This window comes from Nipponia nippon, unplaced genomic scaffold (assembly GCF_047370975.1).
Source record: "Nipponia nippon isolate SJK-2023a ecotype South Korea unplaced genomic scaffold, ASM4737097v1 scaffold_31, whole genome shotgun sequence".
NCBI lineage: Eukaryota > Metazoa > Chordata > Aves > Pelecaniformes > Threskiornithidae > Nipponia > Nipponia nippon.
Genome location: NW_028262349.1, coordinates 682,642 through 705,655, shown reverse-complemented (window position 1 = coordinate 705,655; position 23,014 = coordinate 682,642). Strand labels below are relative to the sequence as shown.

The window sequence follows — 23,014 nt, the reverse complement described above, 5'->3', positions numbered from 1 at the left end:
CCCCCCCCCGCCCCGCCGCCGCCGCTCCCCGCTCCGGTGCCGGCTCCGCTCCCCGCTCCCCGCTCCCGCCATGAGCAGCTCCCAGTTCAACAAGGGCCCGTCCTACGGCCTCTCCGCCGAAGTCAAGAACCGGGTGAGCCGCGGCGGGGGACGGGGGACCCGGTGCCACCGGGCGGGGGCGAGTCGGGGGACGGGGGGTACCGGGGCCACCGGGCGCTGCGGCTCCCGGTGCTCCTGGGGGCCCTGCAGAGCCGGGCATCCCGGTGCCGCTGCGGGGTCCCCGCTGTATCCCGGGGTCCCGGAGAGCCGGGAGGTCCCGGTGCGCCCCGGGCGTGGGGAGCCGGAGGGGGCCCGGTGCCACCGGGGGCGGAGAGCCGGGGGTCCCGGGAGGACGGGGAGCTGGGGGTCCCGGTGTGCCGGGGGGTGCCGCGACTGGGCTCCCGGTCTCCGGGTGCCCTGGCCCTGCCCGCGGGGTCCCGGGACGGTGTCTCCGGGGGACCGGGGCTGGGAGTGGTCCCAGGGACCGGCCGCCCCGCCAACCCCCGCCCAGGCCCCCGCGGTGGCCGCTATCGCCCGCCGCCCCCGGCAAACCCCGGGGCACCGTTCCCGTCCGCACCTGGGGCTGGGGGCGATGGCCCCGGCCCCCCACGGCTCCGGACGCCTTTCGCCGCTGCTCCCCGCAGCTTCTCCGCTTCTGCTTCCCCGCAGCTCCGCGTCCCCCGGCGGGATGCTCCCACCCGGCCCGCGGCCCTCGCTGGGGCTGGGGCTGGGGCTGGGGCTGGTGGCCCCGGTGGGACGCGGGCAGGAGCAGCCCCCGGCTCACGCCTGTCCCTCGGAGCCCGGGACCCCCCAGCTGGGCGCATGCGGGGCGCCCTCGGCCGCCCAGGCCTCGCTCGGTGCCGCCAAGGCGCCGCGGGGCCGGAAGGGGAAAGGGGAACCGGTGCCTCCGGCCGGGCTGTTTACACCCCGAGGGAGGGGAGCACCCTGCCTGCCAGCCCCCTCCTGCCCGGGCAGGTGAAATCTCCCCTTGACCCAACGCTGAGGACGGGGCTGGGGTGCTGGTGAGCAGCGCTGGCTGCTGCGGCGGCGGGGGCCCAGGGGTGCTGCCGGGCCGGGGGAGCGGGGGGACACAGCAACCCCTTCCTCGGCCGTGCTCCCTGCTCCAGGGACCGCTGCCACCCCGGGCAGTGGCACAGGCAGCGGCTGCGGTGCTGGGCTGTGCCTGGCCCCGGGCAAGCAGAGGTTGAGCCATGGTCACCCCTGGCCCCGGGGCAGTCGGCCGGTGGCCCTGTGTGGCTGCACCCTGCCCAAGGACGCGGGAGCTGCCCGGACGGGGATGGGGCAGGCAGAAGGGGTGCAGGGCTGCTGCCTGCACCGCTGCCAGGGCTCGGCCGCGTGTGGCTGTGGGGATGTGGCGACCGTGGCCGCGGCTGGGGCTGGGCTCTCCCTGCCCAGCCTCGCAGGGGATTGGCGTTTCATCACCGAGCAGACGGGCCCCTGCTTGCATCTGGGCTGGGCTCACCGGCACTGAGCGGGTGGACACGCGCTGGAGCCTCGCTGCTGCGTGCTCTTGGGCGCTTCAGCTTGATTCAGCAAGACTTAAGCCAGTTTAACTGCCCTGGTGCGTCTGCTGGAGGCTGACATCACCGACTGGGAACCAGTTAAACCAGTGGCAGCTTCCCAGTCCGTGCAAGCTCTTGCAAACTGGGCTGTAGTGGGATCGGGTCCCCTCTGTCCCCTCCTGTGCCCTGAGAAACCCCCGCGCTGGCCGTGGGCTGGGAAGAGGAACTGGCATGGGCTGCCCACGCTCCAGAAAATCAGATGATGGGAGAGCGGGATCCCCCAGCCGGGACGCGCGTGGTGTCGTGAGCCCGACCCTGCTCGGCTGGGCCGTCCCTGCATCCCGCACCAGCCGAGCTCCCCCTTTGGGGCCGGGGCTGTGGGGCCGCAGCCCGGCGCAGCCCGTGGGCATGGCCGGTGTCTCCCCACCGGGCAGCGGGGCTGGACCGTGCCCATCCCGTGCCGGGACCCCTCGGGGCTCACAGCCCTGGGGACGGGGACGGGATGGGTGAGAGGTCGGTGGCTGCCTTGCGGCCATCCCCGGGTGCCGGCTGAGCACAGGAGGGGCTGGGCTGGGGCAGCGACGGCACTCGGGGCTCCAGGGCTCTTCCCATGCAGCCGCCCCCTTCCCGCCCCGGGCCGGGGTGCCTCTTCCTTCCCTGGCCGGCCAGGGCCGAGGCGATGCTGCCGGTGATGCTGCCGGCCTGGGCAGCTGGTCTCCATTTGGGAGGAGGCGGCCACATTCCTGGCATAGCCGCGGTGACCGAGGAATCTGCGGCAGCATTCGGCCCCGCCGGAGGGGAGAGCATCGCATCGCTCGGCTGGGACCCCCGGGGCTCGGTGCCGGGCTCCCACGGGCTCCAGGGGACAGGGAGGAGCAGGCCCTTGGGGGGGGGCATTTCCCCCGGCCCCCGCGGGCAGTTCCTCCTCATCCTCCTGGAAGGGTTCAGAAGCTGCCGTGTGTGAGGGCACCGTGCTCTGCGGGCTTGCGCCGGACCTGGCCGTGCCCACGCTTGTGTCTGACGGCAGCATCGTGCTCATGCTCCCGTCCCCATTCCCACGCAAGGGGCATGGGCAGGGGCACGGGCAGGGGCAGCCCGGCTGCTCTTGCTCCCCGGATTGTACGTACAGATGGGCTAAATCCAGCTGATGGAGGGGGATGTGGGAGGCTGGAGGTGGGGGGAGATGCCCTCCCCTGTGGTGGGGTCACGCTGTGGCTTTACTCCCAGCCATGGCTCTTGCTGCCTGTCAGCCCCGGGGGGGGGGTCCTGTGCCCCATGAAATCGCGGCTGAACAAATATCCTGGGGCCATCCAAGCTGCCCGCTGCGCCCACCTCGCCCGCTGCGCCCACCTCACCCCCGGCTCTCTGGGGCTGGGGGCAGCAGCCAGGCTGTGGGGCGCACTCACCACCCTGCAGAGGCTGGGGACGGGGTGCCAGTGTCCCCAGCGCTTCCTGGGGACGGTGTTCGGGACTGGGCTGCTGCCCCCAGACCTCGCTGCGGGTCTGTGCCCGGGGTGGAGGAGCCGTCCCCCGTGAGGGGTTTGGGGTGCACGCCGGGGCCGTGCCTGAGCTGCCCCCTCGCCGTCCCCCCCAGCTCGCCCAGAAGTACGATCCGCAGAAGGAGGCCGAGCTGCGGACATGGATCGAGAGCGTCACGGGGCAGCAGATCGGGCCCGATTTCCAGAAGGGGCTGAAGGACGGAGTGATCCTCTGCGAGTGAGTCCCGCGCTGCTCGCCGGGCGATGCCGAGCACAGCCCCCTGGCCCCTGCTCCCTTCGGACGGGGCCGCGGGAGACCTGCCCTCCGGGGGACCCGCGCCAAGCCCTTGGGGTGGGAAGGGCGGGCTGGATCTGGCCATGCCCACAGCGGTGGGACCCGCCAGAGGTTTTCTCTGTGGTGCTGCTTGGCTGGAGTCACCCCCAAAGTGCCCGTGTCTGGGGGGAGCCCTGGGGGCCAGCAGGGACCTGGGGGGGAATCGCCTCGTGCTTGTGGGAGAGACCTGGGCTGGACCTTCCCGAAAGGGGCCCGTGCCCCGCTGCCAGCCGGGGTCTCTGCCCCGCCGCAGCCCCCGCTCCCCCCTGCCTCCCTCCAGGCTCATGAACAAGCTGCAGCCCAACTCGGTGAGGAAGATCAACCGCTCGGCTCAGAACTGGCACCAGGTAGGTGCGGGCAGCCCTGCCTGCGAGCCGGCCGCCGCAGAGCCCCGGCTCTGCCCCGGCCCCTCCGCCATCCCCCACCGGGGTCTCACCCCTCTCCCCCTGCCCCCAGCTCGAGAACCTCTCCAACTTCATCAAGGCCATGGCCAGTTACGGCATGAACCCCGTGGACCTCTTTGAAGCCAACGACCTCTTTGAGAGCGGGAACCTGACGCAGGTGCAGGTGTCGCTGCTGGCGCTGGCGGGCATGGTGAGTGCGCGGGGGCGAGTGGCCTGGGAGGGGGCGCAGCCCCGCGGGGAGCGGCTGGGCAGACCCCCAGCTCGGGGTGCTGCCCATGGGACCCCACGGCTCCCCCTGCCCAGGGAGAGGGTGGGAGGTCTGGGACCCCCGTCCTTCCTCACCGCCCCTCCCGGCAGGCCAAGACGAAGGGGATGCAGAGCGGCGTGGACATTGGCGTGAAGTACTCGGAGAAGCAGCAGAGGAACTTCGACGAGGCCAAGATGAAGGCTGGGCAGTGCGTGATCGGGCTGCAGGTGGGCTGGCCCCGCGCGTGCTCCCGAGGGCTGGGGTGGCGGGTGAGGGGGCCCCGGTTTTATCAAACCCTCAACACCCACCGTCGTGGCTCCAAGCACGGCTGGGGGGACCCGAGGCTCAAGGTGCCTTGAGTGTCCTCGGGATCTGGGACCACCTCGGCTCCGTGTCCGAATGCCGGCAGTCGATGTCCAGGAGAGGCTGTGCCTGGGCTGGGTTGGGGAGCGCTGGCTGTGCCCCCGGGCTGCGGGGGGACGGGGAGGGAGGAGAAGGGACGCGCACGGGGCAGCGCTCGGTCTCACCGGATCCCCTGGGCAGATGGGCACGAACAAGTGTGCCAGCCAGTCCGGCATGACGGCCTACGGCACCAGGAGGCACCTCTACGACCCCAAGAACCAGATCCTGCCGCCCATGGACCACTCCACCATCAGCCTCCAGATGGGCACCAACAAGTGTGCCAGCCAGGTGAGCCCCCGCGGCCGCGGTGGGGAGGGACGGGGGGAACCACGGCTGAGCCCTGCTCCGTCCTGTCCTTCCAGGTGGGCATGACGGCTCCCGGCACCAGGAGACACATCTACGATGCCAAGATGGGGACGGAGAAGTGCGACAACTCCTCCATGTCACTGCAGATGGGCTCCAACCAGGGCGCCAACCAGAGCGGCCAGGTCTTCGGCTTGGGCCGCCAGATCTACGACCCCAAGTACTGCCCGCAGGGCAGCCAGGGCGAGGTGGCCAACGCTGCCGGCGACCAGAGCGGGGACCCCCCTGGGTACCACTACTACTGTGAGGAGGAGAGCTACTGAGCGGGGCGTCACCCAGCCCCATCTCGCACCATCTCGTGTACAGACCCCGCTGCCAGCGACATTCCAGCCTCTACTTTCGTCATTCCCTCTTTTTAAACTTTCTTTTTTTTTTTTTTAATATTTTGAAAGGAATCTATTTTTCTGAGCAAGGAAATAAAGACCCCGTTTCTAGAGAAGAGAGCAGCCATTTCCCGCAGCCCGCGGGCGTCCCCAGGCCCCAGCGCAGCCCCGGCGTTTGTGGGGGGAAGGCGGCGGACGCTCCGGCACCGAGGAGCAGACGGTGTCTCCTCTCCCGCAGCCAAGAAGACGCGTTCCCACCCAGCGCCCACCGCGCCGCCCCTGCGATGCTCTGCCGCGGCAGCGCCCGGATCCCTCCGCAAGGAGGGGGGCAGCCACCCCCGGTGCCGCTTCTCGTCCCTGTGCCGGCAGGACCCGGCTCAGCCCCGCAGCGCAGAGGGGCTCGGGTCGGCGGGACGCGGTGGGAGCACGGCCGGGTCAGACCCGCAGGCGTGGGGGGAGCCCAGGGCGCTGCGGGGCCTCGGCCCAGGGACGGGGGATTGGTGAGCGCATGTGAGTGTGCGCACACCGCCAGCGGCCTTGCACGCTGCTGGCGTCTCTAGAAGCGAAGCTGGAGATGCCTTTTTTGCAGAATTCATAGGGACCAATTTTCCGAGGCCGCAGGGCTGGGCTGGGACCCGGCACACCCGGCAGGCGCCCGGCTGCGGCTGGGAACGCCGCAGTAACCGGATCGCCCGGAGGCTGGAGCCAAGGCTGACTCCAGGGGCCGCATCCTGCACCACGGGGCCATGCCCGAGCGCCGGCAGCTGCCAGGGCAGCGTGCGGGGCTGGGGATGCCGGTGCACGGCGCAGCCCCTTGCTGGGCCCATCGGCTTCTTTGCCTCGTGGGATTTTTAATGCAGATGCTCTTATATTGAAACCTTTTTAAAAAAAAAAAAAAAAAGCCTTTTAACTGACGGAGGAGGCCGTTTCTGGGGCAGGCTCCCTGCGTCAGGGCTCCGGGCCCCCCCGTGCCTGCGGGGTGGGCGCTGCCGCAGACCTGGGCAAGACCCTGGAGCGCGGGGCCGGGGGGTGGAGGCTGCGCTCCGGGGCGCCGAGCGGGAGCTGGGAACCGGCTGCGGGGTTAACGGTGTCGCCGTGTGCTGGTCCTGAAGGTGGGCAATAAAAACCTTCCCGGAGGGACCGGCCGTGCCGTGCTGTCAGCGCCAGGCTGCGCAGCAGAGCTGGGCGCTGCAGTTGAACGCGGGGCGGCCGGATCCTGCTGGTGCGGGCTGCTCCCGGGGCTCAGCGCTGCCCTGAGCGCGGCCAAGGGACCTGCAGGACCCAAACCCCAGTGGTGCCCCCAGGAGCCCCGGGGGCCGAGTCCCAGGGGTGGCCCTGGGCTCGTGGCCCCGGCCGTGCCTGCGGGAGCCCTGTCCGGGCAGGGATCCACCTTTTGGGGTGAAACGCTGCGTTTCGGGGAGCCGCGCTCCCCACGCTCGGGCGGCAGCCGCCAGCCTGGCGTTATGGCCCGCTGCGCCTTCGCTCCCGGGGGGCCCTGCCCGCGCCCCCGCCCGCGGTATCGAGCCGCCGGGGTTCACCGCCGCGGCGTGACTCAACGGCCTCTGCCTTCGGGACCCTCCCGGGGCCATCGCCGCTGCTCAGCACCCCAGTGCCAGCCCGGTGCCCCCACCTCGAGCCTGTCACAGCCCTGGGGGGTCGGGGTCGCCGGTGGGGAAGGGCCTGGCCCCGGGAGCCCGGCGAGGGGGCCGCAGGGCGGGTGGGAGCTGCCCCTGCCCCCCGCCCCGGCGGGCAGCTGGGGGGTCCGTGGGCAGCGGGGTGGCCTGTGCCCCCCGGGGGGTCTCAGCCCACCCCAGGCCGGGCTGCAGCGCCCATGGCGGGGGCTCCGCTGCCCCGGGGGGCTCCCACGGGTGCCCACGCCGAGGGCGGGGTGGGGCGGGGCAGGGGCGGGGCGCGGTGCGGCAGGGCCAGAGCTGGGCAGGGGAAGGGCAGGGCAAGGGCAGAGGCGGGGGGGGGACGGGCTGCTGCCCCTCGCCCCCCGCGCCGCACGGGCCCTTTAAGACCCGCTTCCCATGACGTCACGCCCGCGGCTACTTTGTAGCGCGGGGAGGGCGGGGCCCGCGCGCGAGCCCGGCGGAGCCGCCCGGCGGAGCCCGCGGGGTCTCTTAAAGGGGCCGCGCCGCGGCGGCGGGAGCAGGTAACGGGGGTCCCGGGCCGGGAGCTGCTGCGGGCGGGGGGGGGCTGTGCCGCCGGGAGCTGGCCCCGGCCGGGCCGCGGCTCCGCAGCGTCCCCCGGGGCTGTCCGCATCTCCCCTCCCCCCCGGCTGTCCCCGTGTCCCCATCATCCCCCCAAAGCTGTCCACATGTCCCCCCCGGCTGTCCCCGTGTCCCCGTCACCCCCCCGGGTCCGTCCGCTTCCCCGTGGCTCCGCACCCCGCCCAGCGCGGAGCTCGGTGCGGCGGGACCGGGCCGGGGCCGGCGTGGGGTGAGTGTGCGGATTCCCACGCGAGTCCCTTTCTGAGAGGCGGCTTCTGGAGGACCCCGGTGTTTTGTGCCTGGTTTGTCCCGAAAAGAGCCGCTGGGCTGAGGCTCCGCCGGCCCGGCAGCCCCGCAGCATCCCCCGGTCCGGTGCCAGCCGCCTCCGCCCCCCCGGCTCGGCCGGCGCCGCCTCCCGGGGCCGGGGGCTGGGTCCCCGTGCGGTGCCCGAGCCCCGGGGCCCCCTCGGAGGAATCCCCCCCCCCCAGGACCCCGCTCCGGTGCCGCTCGTGTCCGGCCCCACCGGCTGATGAGCCGGATTTCCCAGCCGCGATCCTAATCCCGCTGGCTGGTGCCCGCTTATCCCCGCGGCGCCCGGCTTAGCCCCGAGTGCAGGCAGAGCCGGCAGCAGGCAGGCAGAGCCGGCAGCAGGCAGGCCGTCGCCTGCCTGCCCTCCTGCCCGAGCCCCGGCCGGGGGTGCCGGAGGTGCCGGAGGTGTGAGGGCAAGCGGGTGAGTCTGCAGCTTCGGCCACCAGCCCGGGGTGGTGGCACGGGCAGCGCGGGTGGCCCAAGCTCGCGGTGGCCCAGGGGCTGCTCCGGAGCTGGGCTTTCCTGCGGCGTGGGTGTTCGCTGGGCGGGAAGCTGCCACTTCGGTCGTGCCACCTCTGCCTGCCGGGGTTCGGCACGAAGCCAGCCTGCGTGGCTGGAAGGGGAGGCTGCTGCATTGCTGCCGGGCCCTGGGGGCTGCCGGCCTGCTGGCCCCCATCCAGGGCTGGGTGAAGTCCCAGGAGCTGGCTGGGCACAGGGGCTCACGGGGACGGGGCTGGAGACGGGGCCGGAGCTGCTGGGACCCCAGCACATCTCGGGGGGCACCTGCGTGCCTGAGCTCATGCCTCAAGCCCATTGCACGGGGGCAATTTCCCCTCCTGGGGCACTGAGCGTCTCACCAGAAACACCCGACCTCGCTGCTGGCCCAGCCACGTCCCTCCCATGGGGAAACTGAGGCACGGGCAGGTCCCGGGCCTCCCCCGGGCTGCCCAGCTCTCCGGGGCTCAGAGCCAAGGCTGCTGGGGTGCCCGGCTGCTCCCCGTGCTTGGCACGGCGTGTGAATCGGGTTCATTGCTCCTAACGCAGCGCTGACCTGCAGGGACTTGCAGAGCTTGTGCCCTGTTTTGCTGCTTTTGGTTTAGAAAGGAATGAGATTTGAGGGCTTTGCTCCGGAAAGGAGCTTTGCTGCAGGAATGCCAGGCCGGCTCCTGCCAGCCCCCCGAGCTCAGCCGTGTGCCCGGCACTTTGCCCGGTGTGCGATGGGCCCTGAGCCAGAGGGAAGCGAGAGCCCCGACCGTCGCCCCCAGCTTGGTGCTGACCCCCCGCTCTCGCCCGCAGCCGGAGCCGAGTGGGGCGCAGGGCAGGTGCCCCCCGCGCCCCCGCCATGGCCGTGGGCACCCAGCTGGGGCTGCTGCTCTGGAAGAACTTCACCTACCGCCGGCGGCAGCGGGTGAGTGGGTACCCGGGACAGGAGGGCACCCAGAGCCGCCGGGTCCTGGCACGGGGGCAGGCAGAGCCCTGGGCACTGATGGAGACAGGGACCCCCCCAACCGTGGGTCTCTCCCCAGATCCAGCTGGCCATCGAGCTCCTGTGGCCCCTCTTCCTCTTCTTCATCTTGATCTCGGTGCGGCAATCCCACCCGCCCTTCAAGCAGCACGAGTGTGAGTGTCCTGTGCCCCGGGGCGGGCAGACCCCCGTGTCTGCCAGAGACCCCCTTGCGTGGGAGCCCCGGAGGGCCCTGGGGTGGCACTGGGGGGGACAAACCCGGGAGGCGGACGTGAGCCAGGGGCTCGCTGCTGTCTCCTGCTCGGGTGTGTGCGTGGCCCCGGGGGTCCCGTGCTGCCCCCCCGGACCCATCCCCCCCTCTCCTGCAGGCCACTTCCCCAACAAGGCCCTGCCCTCGGCCGGGACCCTGCCCTGGCTCCAGGGCATCGTCTGCAACATCAACAACCCCTGCTTTCGGCACCCGACAGCGGGAGAGGCCCCCGGCGTGGTGGGCAACTTCGACGGCTCCATGTGAGTGGCAGGGGGCGAGGGGCTGCGGGCCCTGACCAGGCAGTGGGGCTGGGGTCTCACCGCCCGCCCCGCGCACCCGCAGCCTCTCCCGCTTGCTGGCCGAAGCCCGGCAGGTCCTGCTCCGCGTCGACGGGCGGAGGCTCCTGCGCAGCTTCGCCCGCCTCCTGCCTGCCCTGCGCCGGCTCCGGGGGAGCGGGGCTCAGCAGAGGGGTGAGCACCAGGAATGGGGGGCGCTGGGGGAGCGAGACCCCCCCGGCTGATCCCTGCGCCCCCCCAGCCCTTCCGGTGAGGGACTACCTGAGAGAGGATGAGACCTTCTCGCGGTTCCTCCGGACCAACACGTCTCTTCCCCCCGCGCTGGTGGACGAGCTGATGGGGGCTCGGCTCAGCCCCCGCATCGTGAGTGTCGGCGCAGTGCCCGCTCCCAGTGCCTGCGGTGCCGGGGGCTGCGGCGTGACCTTCCCTCTCCCGCCAGTTCTCCCTGGCGGGCACCCGCCTCCCGCTGAAGGCCATGGTCTGCAACGCCTCGGAGCTGGGGGGCTTCCTGGCGGGGGGCGACGCCGCCTCCACCCAGCACCTGCAGCAAGGGCTCTGCGCCCTGCCCGGCCCCCAGCTTCGCGCCATGGAGGGCTCCTTCCTCTCCCAGCTTGACCTCCCCCAGCTCCTGGCGGTGAGCCCCCAGCCCGGCCAGGCGCTGGGACGCACTGGGTGCTGGAAGGCGCCAGGGCAGAGCCCCCAGCCACCCCGGAGGGGCTGCGACCCCCTTCCCATGCTCCCCTTGCAGGAACAGCTGAGCTCGGAGGTGGGCGGCATCACTGGCACCGTGGAAGCCTTGGGCACCTTCCTGCAGGATGCAGCATCCCTGATGGAGGAGGTAGCGCCCCGCTCCCCACACAAGTGCCCCCAACCCACCGCTGTGCACCCCAGCGGTGCCCCACTCCCCACGGTGTCCCTGGGCATCCCGGTCTCCCGCAGCCCCGCTCTGCTCCCCATCCCGCTCTCCCCAGGTCTCCTCCATGACCAGCCTTGCTGAGCTGCGGCGGGAGCTCGGGGCGCTGACAGCCCCCAACGCCAGCGCCTCCGGCTCGGGCGCCTTTGCGGCCCTGTCACGCATCGCCTGTGGGCACCCCGAGGGTGGGGGGCTCAGGGTCCCCTCCCTCAACTGGTACGAGGACAATGACGTCAAAGCCTTCCTGGACCGCAACAGCTCAGAGCGGAGAGCCACGGACGCGGGCAGCGCCAGCAGTGAGCAGGCTGGGCTGTGGGGGGCTCGGCCAGGTGCTTGCTGGGCATGGCCCCCCGGGGCTGCCCAGGAGGTGGCGGGGGGCCGGTGGCGGGGGGCCGGTGGCGAGGGCTCGGCTCTGTCCCCACCCAGGTCCCTTCTGCCGAGAGCTGCTCCGCAGCCTGGAGTCCAGCCCCCTTTCGCAGATCTTCTGGCGGGGGATCAAGCCCCTCTTCATGGGTAAGCTCCTGTACGCGCCGCCCGGCCCCGGCCCTGACAGCATCATGGCTGAGGTGAGCGGGGGGCTCCGGAGGGGCGGGGGGGTCCCACCCTGGCCCTGCCTCACCCCCTGCCCTGCGCAGGTGAACCGGACCTTCCGGGAGCTGGCGGTGCTGGGGGAGGCGGGGGGCGCCTGGCGGGAGCTGGGACCCCGCATCTACGCCTTCCTCAACGGCAGCCTGGAGATGCAGGTCCTCCGGGTGCGTGACCCCCAGACCCTCTCCCCATCGGGGACCAGGCTGCGGTGGGATGCGGGATCAGGGTGTGGTGGGGTGCAGCCGGGGATCCTGGCCAGGAGCGGGGTGGGATGCATTGCTCCGTGGTACCCTGGTGCTTTGCAGGACGTGCTGCTGGCCCCGGGGACGGCCCAGCTCCTGGACAGGTTCCTCAATGGCACCTCCTGGAAGCTGCCGGCGCTGGCTGAGTTCCTGGCGGGGCCGGCAGTAGGGCCGGGGCTCACCTGGCACCAGGTGTACGCCGATGTCGACGTGGTCCTGAGCACGCTGTCGCAGTTCATGGAGGTGCGTGTCGCTCCAGCTGCCTGGGCGGGCTGGCTCCCCGAGCCCCGCTGAGCCCTGCCTGCCCTGCCTGCAGTGTGTCAGCCTGGACAAGATCGAGGCGGTGGCCACCGAGGACCAGTTGGTGGCCCGGGCTCTGGAGCTGCTGGAGGAGCAGCAGTTCTGGGCAGCTGTGGTCTTTGAGCCCCCCACCAACGCCATGGCCCCCGCGCTGCCCCCCCATGTCCGCTACAAGATCCGCATGGACATTGACGACGTCACAAGGACCAACAAGATCAAGGACAGGTCTGGGGACGCCCGCCCCTTCGGTCTCCATGACTGCGTGAGCAGCCTGTGCCCATGGTCTTGGGGGGGGTCCCCCTCCCAGCACCGTGCTCTGCCCCCAGGTTTTGGGACCCGGGCCCCGCGGCCGACCCCTTCAGCGACCTGCGCTACGTCTGGGGGGGGTTCGTCTACGTGCAGGACCTGGTGGAGCAGGCAGTGGTGCGGGTGCAGACCGGGGCTGCCCCGCGGACGGGGGTCTACGTCCAGCAAATGCCCTACCCCTGCTACGTGGACGACGTGTGAGTGGGCAGCGGGGGGCGACCCCGGCCCCTCGGGACCCTCGAGTGACCCGCTGCTGCGGGGGACGGGGCTGAGCATCCTGCAGCATCTCTGCCCTGGGGAAGTGGCGCGGGGCTGGTCTGTGGCCCGGCCGTCCCCTGCCCGGCGGTGGCCTGGGGCGTCAGGCTGGAGGTGGAAGGGCTGGTGCCATCTCCCCCAGGTTCCTGCGGGTCCTGAACCGCTCGCTGCCCCTCTTCATGACGCTGGCCTGGATCTACTCGGTGGCCATGATCATCAAGGGGGTGGTGCACGAGAAGGAGACGCGTCTCAAGGAGACCATGAAGACCATGGGGCTGAGCAGCGGGATCCTCTGGCTCAGCTGGTTCCTCAGCAGCTTCATCCCCTTCGTCCTCAGCTGTGCCCTCCTCGTCCTCATCCTCAAGGCAGGTTGCAGGGCATGGGGGACAGCGTGGGTGACATGGGGAGCATGAGGGCTGGGAGCCCGCGCAGGGTCTCCGCAGGCTCCAACCTGCCTCAATCCGCAGCTGGGAAACATCCTGCCCTACAGCGACCCGGCTGTCATCTTCCTCTTCCTCGGCACCTTCTCGGTGGCCACCATCAGCCAGTGCTTCCTCATGAGCACCTTCTTCCACCGCGCCAACCTGGCCTCGGCTTGCGGCGGGATCATCTACTTCTCCCTCTACCTGCCCTACGTGCTGTGCGTTGCCTGGCGCGACCACATCACCTTCCCACTCCGCGTCCTCGTGGTGAGCGGCCGTGGCTGCCCCCTCCCTGATGCCCGTCGTGTGCCCCGGGCGGGGGCTTTGGGGCTGAACCCCCCCGGGCCAGTCTTTCTGCCCACACCGCCGTTCTTGCCGCCACCAGAGCCTGCTGTCGCCGGTGGCCTTCGGCTTCGGCTGCGAGTACTTCTCCCTCTACGAGGAGCAGGGCGTGGGCATCCAGTGGCACAACCTGGGCACCAGCCCCGTGCCAGGAGACCCCTACAACTTTGCCACGGCCATGGGGCTTCTGCTGCTGGATGCCGGCCTCTACGGCCTGGCCACCTGGTACCTCGAGGGCGTCTTCCCAGGTGAGCGCGGCGCCCCCGGCCCCCGGCAGCCGCCCCTGCCCCAGCCCCACTCAGCCCCCGTCTGCTGCAGGTCAGTACGGTATCCCCAAGCCCTGGAATTTTCCCTTCCTGAAGAGCTACTGGCTTGGAGAGCCGTCCTTGGCTGGGCACCCCCCGTACCCCACCAGCCCCCTCACTGCGCCCCGAGGTGAGCCCCTGCCCCTGCCCACCCTGGAGCTGGGCTTGAGCCCTCCCGCCCGGGCTTTGCCCCCCAGCGGGGGTCCTGCCCCATGGCAGGGGCTCCTGCCCTCTGTGGCGAGGGGTCCTGCCGGGGACGTGACCCTCTGGTGGCTTCCAGTGCTGGTGGAGGAGCCGCCTGCCCAGCTCCAGCCTGGCGTCTCCATCCGCAACCTGGTGAAGGTTTACCGCAACAGCAGCCGCGTGGCCGTCAACGGGCTGAGCCTGGACTTCTACGAGGGGCAGATCACCTCCTTCCTGGGCCACAACGGGGCCGGCAAGACCACCACCATGTGAGCTGGTGGGGCTGGGGTCTGCCCGGGGGGGCTGTGTGGCCACGGCTGGGGACAGGAGCTGAGCCTGGCTCTGCCCTGGCGCTGTCCCGACCTGGGTCCCCACGAGACCGGGCTCTGAGCGCCCGCTGGTCCTGTGCTCCATGACCCCCTTTCCCTGCCGCTCCCCCATCCAGGTCCATCCTGACCGGCCTCCTGCCCCCCACCTCCGGCACTGCCTATATCCTGGGCTGGGACATCCGCTCTGATATCGACAGCATCCGCAAAACCATGGGGATGTGTCCCCAGCACAACGTGCTCTTCGACATGTAGGCAGGGGCAGGGCAGGGCAGGCAGGGGGAGCAGCGCTGGGGGCTGGCGCAGGCAGGGCTGCCCACCTCACCCCTGCCCGCCCCAGCCTGACGGTGGAGGAGCACGTCTGGTTCTATGGGCGGCTGAAGGGGCTGTCGGAGGAGCAGGTGAAAGCAGAGATGGAGCAGCTGATCCAGGACACGGGGCTGCCCCACAAGCGCCGGGAGCAGACCAGGAACCTCTCGGGTGCGTGTGGGCAGGACCAGCGCCCGAGCGGGGATCCGTGGTCCCAGCCCCCCCCAACGCTCTTCCTGCTGCCCCGCAGGTGGGATGCAGCGGAAGCTCTCGGTGGCCATCGCCTTCGTGGGCGGCTCCCGGGTGGTCATCCTGGACGAGCCCACGGCCGGCGTCGACCCCTACTCCCGCCGCAGCATCTGGGAGCTGCTGCTCAAGTACCGCAAAGGTCAGGGCTGGGGGGACCCCGCTTTCCCCTCCGTGCATCTGAGCCCCCCAGCCGTGGAGAACCGGCAGCAGAGTCTGTGGGGCGAGCAGGGAGACATGCCGGTGGGGAGATGCCCACAAAGGGGGGTCCAGCCTGCTGCCTGCCCCCAGGCCGCACCATCATCCTGTCCACCCACTACATGGACGAGGCGGAGCTGCTGGGGGACCGCACTGCCATCATCTCTCAGGGCCGGCTCTGCTGCTGCGGGTCCCCGCTCTTCCTCAAGGCCCGGCTGGGCACTGGCTACCACCTCACCCTGGTGAAGCGGGAGCAGGTTGGGACGGGCGGCAGCACCGGCGCTGTCCCTGGCACCACCAAAAAGGTGGGTCCCTCAGCCGCGCTGAGCATCAGCCAAAAGGGCGGCTGGTGCCTCCGTCCTGGGTATCGGGGGAACACCGAGCCCCGGGCTTGGGGCCGGATCCTGCCGCAGGGTGCCAGGCTCCGGCGCCCTTTCCCACAGGACGGCAGTGACTCAGAGCACAGCAGCGACACGGGCCTGGGCAGTGAGCGGGGCAGCGAGGCCAGCGCCATGGGTGAGGGTCCCGTCCCTCCCTGCGCTCTCAGCACGGTGTCACCCCCCGGGTGCTCTCCCCGTGTCCCCCATCGGCTGGGGGGGGCCTGTGGGCACATTCAGCTCTTGGCTCCCCTGCACTGGTGGGGCAGAAGGGGCTCCCTGCCCTCCTGCCCCTGCAAACCCCCCCGGGGACCCCCAGACCGGGGTGCAGGGCACACGCCAGCTTTGGCCAGCTCCTGTGCTGGCCACCAGCTCCTGCCCCAGGTTTCCAGCCTTCCCTGTCCCCCCAGATGTGGCCCAGCTGTCGGTGCTGATCCAGAAGCTGGTCCCCGGCTCCCGGCTGGTGGAGGACATCGGCCATGAGGTGCTCTTTGTCCTGCCCTACAGCGGGGCCAAGGACGGGGCCTTTGGGGAGCTCTTCCGTGAGCTGGACGCCCGCCTGGGGGAACTGGGCATCTCCAGCTACGGCATATCCGACACCACCCTGGAAGAGGTACCCGGAGGAGCCGCGGCTCCGGGGGTGCCCACCCTCCCTGGAGCTCTGCTGGGGGGGCTGCCCGCAAGCTGGGAGATTTGCCTTGCTGGGCAGTAGGCGCTGGTGGCTGTGTTTAATGCCAGCCCCCTCCTGCCCTCAGATCTTTCTGAAGGTGGCCCAGGACATGGGGGTGGACGATGACACGGCAGGTAAAATCCCTTGGTGCTGGCTGGAGCTGAGCTGGGGGGAGATGCTCGGCAGCCCAGAGCAGAGGGGTGTGGGTGTCCCCAGCACCCCATGTGGCCCTCGCCCTTCCCAGGGCTGGGGTCCCCGCTGGGAGCACCCATGGGTGCAGGGAGGTGTCAGGCCGTGGCATGTGTCCCACCCTGGCGCTCTCACCCCCGTTTTGTCAGGCACCAGGAGAGGAGCAGCCCCTGGCCAGGGCGGGGACGCGGAAGCAGCCGATGGGGAGCTGGGTAAAGCTGAGACCTGGGACCCCCGAGCTGCCCAGCCCCTGCTGCTGGGTGCCCCCTGCCTTCACCCCCTGGGCTGGGGCCGGGGCTGGGGCCCGTGTCCTTCCGGGCACGTGCCCACCCAAGCAGGCATCCCTTTGGGCACGCAGCCTTTTGGGCAGGGGGAGGCTCCGGGACACTTGTGCAGCATCACTCGGGCCCGGCCTCAGGGTGTTCCCCAGGGCGTCGGGCAGGGCGAGGAGCAGGGATGGTGGCGGGTTTGGGGGAGTCCGGCTCTGCGCAGGGGCTGGGATGGGACATGAAATCCCAGGGGATGTATCCACGCCCCTTCTCCTGGAGACAGAGCTGGTGTGGGGGCAGCCGCGGGAGTCGGGGGGGGTTGCAATAGCCTGGGGAGCCGGCTCTGCCCTGGGTCGGTGCTAACCCCGGCCGGGCAGGTGCCGGCGTGGCTATAACCCCTCTTTCTTCTCCTTTGCACTGAGCCCAAGGAGCCCGGCGAGGTAGGAGCTGGGGACCTGGGGGGCTGGGGGGCTCCCGTCACGTCCCTGCAATCAGCGCCCCATCCCCGCTGGGGTGGGGGACGCCTCTGCCAGCACACCGTCCCCCCGCATGCCACCCGGCACGAGCCCCTGCCCCTCGCCACCGGCTCGGCCAGGGCTGGGGCCAGACCCGTCTCTGCCCTTGCAGCGGAGGAGCCCCGGGAGACGGACCTGCTGCGCGGGGCGGCCGGGCAGGCCTGCTGCAGGGTGCGGGGCTGGGCGCTCACCCGCCAGCAGCTCCGTGCCCTCTTCATCAAGAGGATGCTCCACGCCCGACGCAGCACCCGGGGCTTCTTCGCGCAGGTACGGCCCGGGGATGGGGCCGTGGTGCGGAGGGTGGGGAGGGGATGGGGCAGGAGGGTGCGGAGCCAGCCCTGACCCCCAGCCCCCGGCAGATCGTCCTGCCCGCTGTCTTCGTCTGCATCGCACTGCTCTTCAGCCTCGTCGTGCCGCCCTTCGGGAAGTACCCGCCGCTGCGCCTCCAGCCCTGGATGTACGGGCAGCAGTTCACCTTCTTCAGGTGTGCCCCCATCCCCGTGTCCCCCCGTGTCCCCCATGCCTGTGTCCCCCATCCCCTGTGGCCGCCGGCTCACTCCCACATCTCCTGGCAGCAACGACGCCCCGGGGGACCCCGACACAGCTCGGCTCCTGGGCGCACTCCTGGCCGAGCCAGGCTTCGGCACTAAGTGCATGAAGGATGCTGGGGAGGCGTGAGTGCCTGCGCCCCACGGGGCCGGGGCTGGGAGGGGGCAGCTTGGGCTCGGCCCCCGCCTCGGTGCCTGCCTCTCCCCCAGGAGCAGCCCTGCCAGCCGGTGCCGTGCCGCGGGACCCCCCGCCGTCCCTGTGGCGGAGGGTGATGGCAGCCGCAGGCAGGGGCAGGTCCCGATGCCTCTGGCTCACACCAGGCTGGTAACGGGGGTCTCTCTCCCGGGTGCCCAGGATGGAGCCGTGCCCCCCAGCTTCCCACCCCGCCGGCTTCTCGGCCCCGCCGGCCCCCCCGGCCCTGCTGGAAGCACTGCGGCAGGGGAACTGGACACGGGCCGAGCCGTCGCCCCCCTGCCAGTGCAGCGGGCCGGGGGCTCACAGGATGCTGCCCGACTGTCCCGAGGGGGCCGGGGGGCCCCCGCCGCCCCAGGTAACCCCCAGCCTGCAGCAGGGCCAGCCTGGCCCTGGGACACTGGAGCTGCTGGCTGCAGGTGCAGGTGATGCTCTGGAGAGGCCAGCGGGGCTGTGTGTCCGTCCAGCCTGTCTGTCCGTCCCCCAGGTGCAAAGGGGCACAGGCGACATCCTGCAGAACCTGACGGGCAGGAACATCTCCGACTACCTGGTGAAGACCTACCCCCAGATCATCCGTCAGGGGTGAGTGGTGGGGCCGGGGACACCGCGGGGACACCGGGGGGACGATGGGCAGGGCTTTGGCACAAGCTGCCGCCGCACTGGAAGCAGGGAGGGACGCTGGGGACCAAACCCAGCCAGGGCTGGAGGCAGCAAGGACACCGCAGGGTAAGGGGGAAGCGCCGGGGGGCTTGTGGCTGGGCGGGCAGGCACTGCCCTAACGCCTCCTCGGGGGTATTTCTCCCCCCACCCCATTTCTTTCAGGCTGAGGAACAAGAAGTGGGTGAACGAGCAGAGGTGAGCCCAGGGAGGGGCTGGGGTCTCGCACAGATGGGGTGGAGGGGCAGGAGCTCCCCTGTGGAGCTGGGCAGAGCCTGAGCAATCTGTAGGCAGCGTCCTCATCTGGGCAACCTCAGCCGGTCACTGCGTGCCCCTCACCGTGGCGTCTGGGTGGGTGGGTGCCCAGAGCAGGGTGGAGGGGCTGGGAGGGTTTCCATGGGATAGGAGGTTTGGAAGTGCCCGTCTCTTCCCCCACAGGTACGGTGGCTTTTCTCTGGGTGCCGGCAGCTCCCAGGCCCTGCCGTCGGCGGCAGAGGTGGACAAGGCGGTGCTGGAGCTCCGGGCACTGTTCAATGTCACCCCGGTACGGCCGGGCCTCTGCCCCCCCCGGCCCGGCTCCGGCATCCCAGTGCTGGCCCGAGCCCGCTCCTCACCCTGTGTTCCCTCACCCAGGGCAGCCCCTCGGATCGGCTCCTGGGCAACCTCAGCCGCTTCATCGAGGGCTTGGACGCTCGCAGAAACGTCAAGGTGCGCCCGGCCCCGGGGCGGGGGGGCCCCCAGGGGCCAGAGCTGGGCGGCAGCAGGGAGCAGAGCACCCGGGTCCCCGTCCAGGGCTGGAGCAGCTTGAGAGGGACCAAGCCCAGTCGAGGCTGGAGGGGAGCAGGAGCCCGGAGGGGAGCAGGGTGCTGCGGGCGCAGCCAGCGGCGGTGCCAGGGTGGGTGCTGGGGTGGCAGGGGCGCTCTGACCTGCCGGGCTCCCCTGGGCTGTAGGTCTGGTTCAACAACAAGGGCTGGCACGCCATGGTCTCCTTCCTCAACGTGGCCAGCAACGGGCTGCTGCGTTCCCGGCTGCCCGCTGGGACCGACCCCACGCTCTACGGCATCACAGCCACCAACCACCCCCTCAACCTCACCAAGGAGCAGCTCTCGGAGGCCGCCCTGTGAGTGGCGGGGACAGGGGGTCCTGCAGGTCCCCCCGTCCCCGGCTGAGCCCTTTCCTCCACGGCAGGATGGCCACCTCGGTGGACGTGCTGGTCTCCATCTGCGTGATCTTCGCCATGTCCTTCGTCCCGGCCAGCTTCGTGCTCTTCCTCATCGAGGAGCGGGTCAGCAAGGCCAAGCACTTGCAGTTCGTCAGCGGGATGAAGCCGGTCACCTACTGGCTGGGCAACTTCGCCTGGGACATGGTGCGGGACAGGGACGGGGACAGGGATGGGGTACAGCTCCCGGGGGGACAGGTCCCATTTGTGACCCCCACTTCTTCATGTCTGCAGTGCAACTACCTGGTCCCTGCGCTGCTGGTCATCCTCATCTTCCTCTGCTTCCAGCAGAAGTCCTACGTGTCCTCCGCCAACCTGCCCTCCCTGGTCCTGCTGCTGCTGCTCTACGGGTGAAGGGCCAGCGGAGCCCAGCGGGGGCTCAGCCCCCCGGGGCTGGACCCTGGGGAAGTGGGGGCACAGGGGGCTCTGAGCGGGGCTGGGGGCAGCCCTGGCTCAGGGGGTTGTGGTGATGGGGTCGGGTGCCGGCTTGCCCTGCTGTGCCCCCCGGGACGGGAGGTGCACCTCGGCCAGCCCCTGCCTCTCTGCCCCTCCAGCTGGTCCATCACCCCCCTGATGTACCCAGCCTCCTTCCTCTTCAGCATCCCCAGCACCGCCTACGTGGCCCTGACGTGCATCAACCTCTTCATCGGCATCAACGGCAGCGTGGCCACCTTCGTGCTGGAGCTCTTCGTGGACCAAGTGAGCCCCCGGGCTGCCCTGGACCCCCGTCCCGTCCCTGTGGGGCCGGTGCCAGCCCCCCCATCCCTCTCCTCACTGCCCCGGCAGAACCTCAACAACATCAACCGCATCCTGAAGAAAGTTTTCCTCATCTTCCCCCACTTCTGCCTGGGCCGAGGCCTCATCGACATGGTGAAGAACCAGGCGATGGCTGATGCCTTTGAGAGGTTTGGTGAGTCCAGGGGTGTCGGGGCTGCTCCCCCTCCCCAAAGCCCGGCCAGCGCAGGGGCCCTCCCCGGCGTCCCCCCCTCCTACAGCCCCTCTCACCGCTCGCAGGGGACAAGCACTTCGTGTCCCCCCTCTCCTGGGATCTGGCAGGGAAGAACATGTTCGCCATGGCCATTGAGGGCATCATCTTCTTCCTCTTCACCCTCTTGCTGCAATACCGCTTCTTCCTGCGGCTCGGGTGAGAACCGGCTGTGGGGCGGCCGTGGGGCAGCCGTGGGGCAGGCAGCCCTGGAAGTGCCCCGCCGCTGTTGCCCCCAGGCCGCGGGCTCTGCAGCTGCCCTCGCTGGGGGAGGAGGACCGGGACGTGGCCAGGGAGCGGGCGAGGGTGGGCAGCACCCCCCCGCACGGCCACCTCCTGCTGCTGAAGGACCTGACCAAGGTGCGTGCCGTGGGGCCGGCCACTGCCCCGTCTCTCGCTGCGGGGCTCCAGCCTCTCCCGTACCCCCGCTCCCGCTGGCGGGTGACGGGTGGGGAGCACCCAGCGCCGCCTCGGCTCTGCCGCGCAGGTGTACCGGCGCAGGAAGGCTCCGGCGGTGGACCGGCTCTGCGTGGCCATCCCCCCCGGGGAGGTGAGTGCTGGACAGACGGACAGATGGCACCGTGGGCAGGGCCGGGGCTGCCATAACCCTGGTCTGTGCCCCGCAGTGCTTCGGCCTCCTGGGGGTGAACGGCGCGGGGAAGACCTCCACCTTCAAGATGCTGACGGGGGACACAGAGGTGACGCTGGGGGAGGCCTGGCTGAAAGGGCACAGGTGGGGAGACGGAGGGACCCCGCGGCCGGCCCGCTGCTCCCCTCTCCCTGTCCCCGACAGCCCGCTGTCGTCCCTGTCCCCGCCCTGTGCTCCTCCTTGCCCTCGTCCCTGCAGCGTGCTTGCGCTCAGTTTTGTCCTCCTCGTCCTTGCAGCGTGCTCATCCCTATTCCCGCGGTGTGCTCAGCCTCGTCCCTCTCCCTGGAGCTTGTCCCCGTCCCCACCGCGTGCTCAGCCATGTCCCCATCCCCGCAGCGTGCTCACCGACCTGCAGTCCGTCCACCAGCACATGGGCTACTGCCCCCAGTTCGACGCCATCACGGACCTGCTGACGGGGCGGGAGCACCTGGAGTTTTACAGCCGCCTGCGCGGTGTCCCGGAGGAGGAGACCTCCAGGGTAGGGCCCGCGCCCCGGCCCCCCCATCCCCGGGGACCCCAATCCTCATCCCCGCCATGTCTCTCGCAGGTGGCTCAGTGGGGCATCGCCAAGCTGGGGCTGGGGCCACACGCGGACCGGCCGGCGGGCAAGTACAGCGGGGGCAACAAGCGCAAGCTCTCCACAGCCATAGCCCTCCTCGGCTCCCCGCCCGTCGTCTTCCTGGTGAGCGGGGGCAGCGGGGGTCCCGCGGCAGCACCTGGCCCCTGCCCGGGCTGACAGCGCTGCCGGGGCCGTTGCAGGATGAGCCCACGACAGGGATGGACCCGCAAGCCCGGCGGTTCCTGTGGGACTGCATCCTCAGCGTCATCCGGGAGGGCAGGTCCGTGGTGCTCACGTCCCACAGGTGAGCCCCCCACCTCATCCTGGGGTCTGCAGCACCCCCAGAGCTGAGCACCCCTCTGCCCCCGCGGGGCCTCACGCCTCCCCCCCGGCAGCATGGAGGAGTGCGAGGCACTGTGCACCAGGATGGCCATCATGGTCAACGGCCGGTTCCGCTGCCTGGGCAGCGTCCAGCACCTCAAGAACCGGTAACGGGACACAGGGCTTGGGGAGGGCTCCGGCAGCCGAGAGGCAGCCGCCCTGCGGGGACGGGGACACGGCCGGTCCCTGCAGCGATGCCCCCCTGTCCCGCACAGGTTTGGGGATGGGTACACGGTGGTGGTGCGGGTGGGCGGCCCTGGGCTGGCGCCGGTGGAGAGCCTGATGCAGCACCGCTTCCCCGGCATCGTGCTGAAGGAGCAGCACGGGGGGCTGCTGCAGTACCAGCTGCCCTCCCGCGCCGGCTCCCTGGCCAGCGTCTTCAGCGTCCTGGCGGCCCACCGCGGCCCCTGCCACATCGAGGACTACTCCGTGTCCCAGACCACCCTCGACCAGGTAACAGGGGATGCGGGGCGCGAGGGCGCGGGGGCCGGGGTCCTGCCGGTGCTGCCCCTCACCCTGCCCTCCCCGCAGGTCTTCGTGCACTTTGCCAGGGAACAGAGCGACGAGGACCCTGGGGGGTCCGCGGCCCCCGGGCAGGATGCGGCCCCAGGGCAGGATGCGGCTCCGGTGGCGCTCAGCCCCGGGAGGAGGCTGACACCGTTCCTGGAGGACGACAGCTACCAGGAGAGCGCTGTCTGAGCAGGACCCCACGGATCCCCTCCCCAGCCATCACCGCAGCACGACCGGGGGGCCCGGGGCTCCTGGCCACCCCGGACCCCCGGAGCTGCACGGGGGCCTGGCCGCGTCCCTCCCACCGACGCGGGGCCACCGTCCCAGTCCGGGCCCTGGGGAGGGTGGGAGCGCCAGGGCAGGGCTGGCCCCAGCTCCCCCTCGGCGGGGCTGCACCCCCGGGGCTGAGCTGGGCGGGGGTCCTGCCCGGGTGCTGGGGGGGCCCTGGGACCCCTCTGCCAGAGCAGAGCCTGCTGTAAGAAAGCAATGAAATAAACCCCCGTGGCACCCCCGGGGCTGGGTCGCCCTCGCACCGCTGCAGCCTCGCAGAGTGGCCGAAGGTCAGCCAGGGTCTTCCTCGCCCCGGATGGTGCCCGGGCAGGGCTGGGCGGGCAGCGGGCAGGGCTGGGCGGGCAGCGGGCTGGGCAGGGGTCCCTGCGCGCCGCCCGCCCTGGGGCTCCTTCCTCTGCGCCTTCTCCCCCTGCGGGGTGCC

General features: G+C 71.2%; 2 protein-coding genes across 5 annotated transcripts; both read left to right on the top strand.

Moving 5' to 3' along the window:
- The first annotated feature begins 11 nt into the window (after positions 1-11).
- CNN2 (calponin 2) lies at positions 12-5,229 on the top strand. Its single transcript, XM_087769585.1, has 7 exons — positions 12-133; positions 3,157-3,278; positions 3,655-3,721; positions 3,831-3,968; positions 4,136-4,252; positions 4,569-4,715; positions 4,790-5,229. Exons 1-7 carry the CDS (start codon positions 71-73, stop codon positions 5,051-5,053), a joined length of 918 nt encoding a protein of 305 aa, XP_087625711.1. The 5' UTR covers positions 12-70; the 3' UTR covers positions 5,054-5,229.
- A 1,966-nt stretch (positions 5,230-7,195) lies between these two features.
- On the top strand, positions 7,196-22,622 carry ABCA7 (ATP binding cassette subfamily A member 7). 4 transcript variants are annotated; one of them, XM_087768942.1, is made up of 51 exons: positions 7,196-7,268; positions 8,932-9,043; positions 9,162-9,255; positions 9,469-9,610; positions 9,693-9,820; positions 9,888-10,009; positions 10,086-10,280; positions 10,395-10,484; positions 10,618-10,855; positions 10,986-11,125; positions 11,195-11,311; positions 11,453-11,632; positions 11,706-11,914; positions 12,016-12,192; positions 12,393-12,615; positions 12,718-12,939; positions 13,058-13,262; positions 13,333-13,449; positions 13,600-13,771; positions 13,948-14,079; positions 14,169-14,308; positions 14,388-14,525; positions 14,675-14,886; positions 15,025-15,097; positions 15,369-15,571; positions 15,714-15,762; positions 15,967-16,029; positions 16,509-16,526; positions 16,714-16,868; positions 16,961-17,085; positions 17,177-17,275; positions 17,505-17,700; positions 17,830-17,924; positions 18,165-18,197; positions 18,438-18,543; positions 18,633-18,707; positions 18,950-19,119; positions 19,188-19,365; positions 19,453-19,568; positions 19,773-19,917; positions 20,005-20,128; positions 20,233-20,362; positions 20,443-20,563; positions 20,691-20,753; positions 20,830-20,936; positions 21,189-21,330; positions 21,400-21,534; positions 21,612-21,715; positions 21,807-21,899; positions 22,008-22,245; positions 22,324-22,622. In XM_087768942.1, exons 2-51 carry the CDS (start codon positions 8,978-8,980, stop codon positions 22,489-22,491), a joined length of 6,783 nt encoding a protein of 2,260 aa, XP_087625068.1. In that variant the 5' UTR covers positions 7,196-7,268; positions 8,932-8,977; the 3' UTR covers positions 22,492-22,622. The 4 variants fall into 4 exon arrangements, 2 of the variants coding, with proteins under 2 accessions (XP_087625068.1, XP_087625067.1); XM_087768941.1 differs by having other exon boundaries at positions 21,189-21,534; XR_015707272.1 differs by lacking the exons at positions 22,008-22,245; positions 22,324-22,622 and having other exon boundaries at positions 21,089-21,330; positions 21,807-21,826.
- The last annotated feature ends 392 nt before the right edge of the window (positions 22,623-23,014 follow it).

Excerpts from the sequence above, each read along its gene's own strand:
- CNN2 (XM_087769585.1), top strand. The coding sequence starts at position 71 with ATGAGCAGCTCCCAGTTCAACAAGGGCCCGTCCTACGGCCTCTCCGCC. Across the intron at positions 3,279-3,654 it reads GACGGAGTGATCCTCTGCGA|GCTCATGAACAAGCTGCAGC; the intron begins GTGAGTCCCGCG and ends GCCTCCCTCCAG. Across the intron at positions 4,253-4,568 it reads AGTGCGTGATCGGGCTGCAG|ATGGGCACGAACAAGTGTGC; the intron begins GTGGGCTGGCCC and ends TCCCCTGGGCAG.
- ABCA7 (XM_087768941.1), top strand. The coding sequence starts at position 8,978 with ATGGCCGTGGGCACCCAGCTGGGGCTGCTGCTCTGGAAGAACTTCACC. Across the intron at positions 14,080-14,168 it reads CACAACGTGCTCTTCGACAT|CCTGACGGTGGAGGAGCACG; the intron begins GTAGGCAGGGGC and ends TGCCCGCCCCAG. Across the intron at positions 19,918-20,004 it reads TGGAGCTCTTCGTGGACCAA|AACCTCAACAACATCAACCG; the intron begins GTGAGCCCCCGG and ends CTGCCCCGGCAG.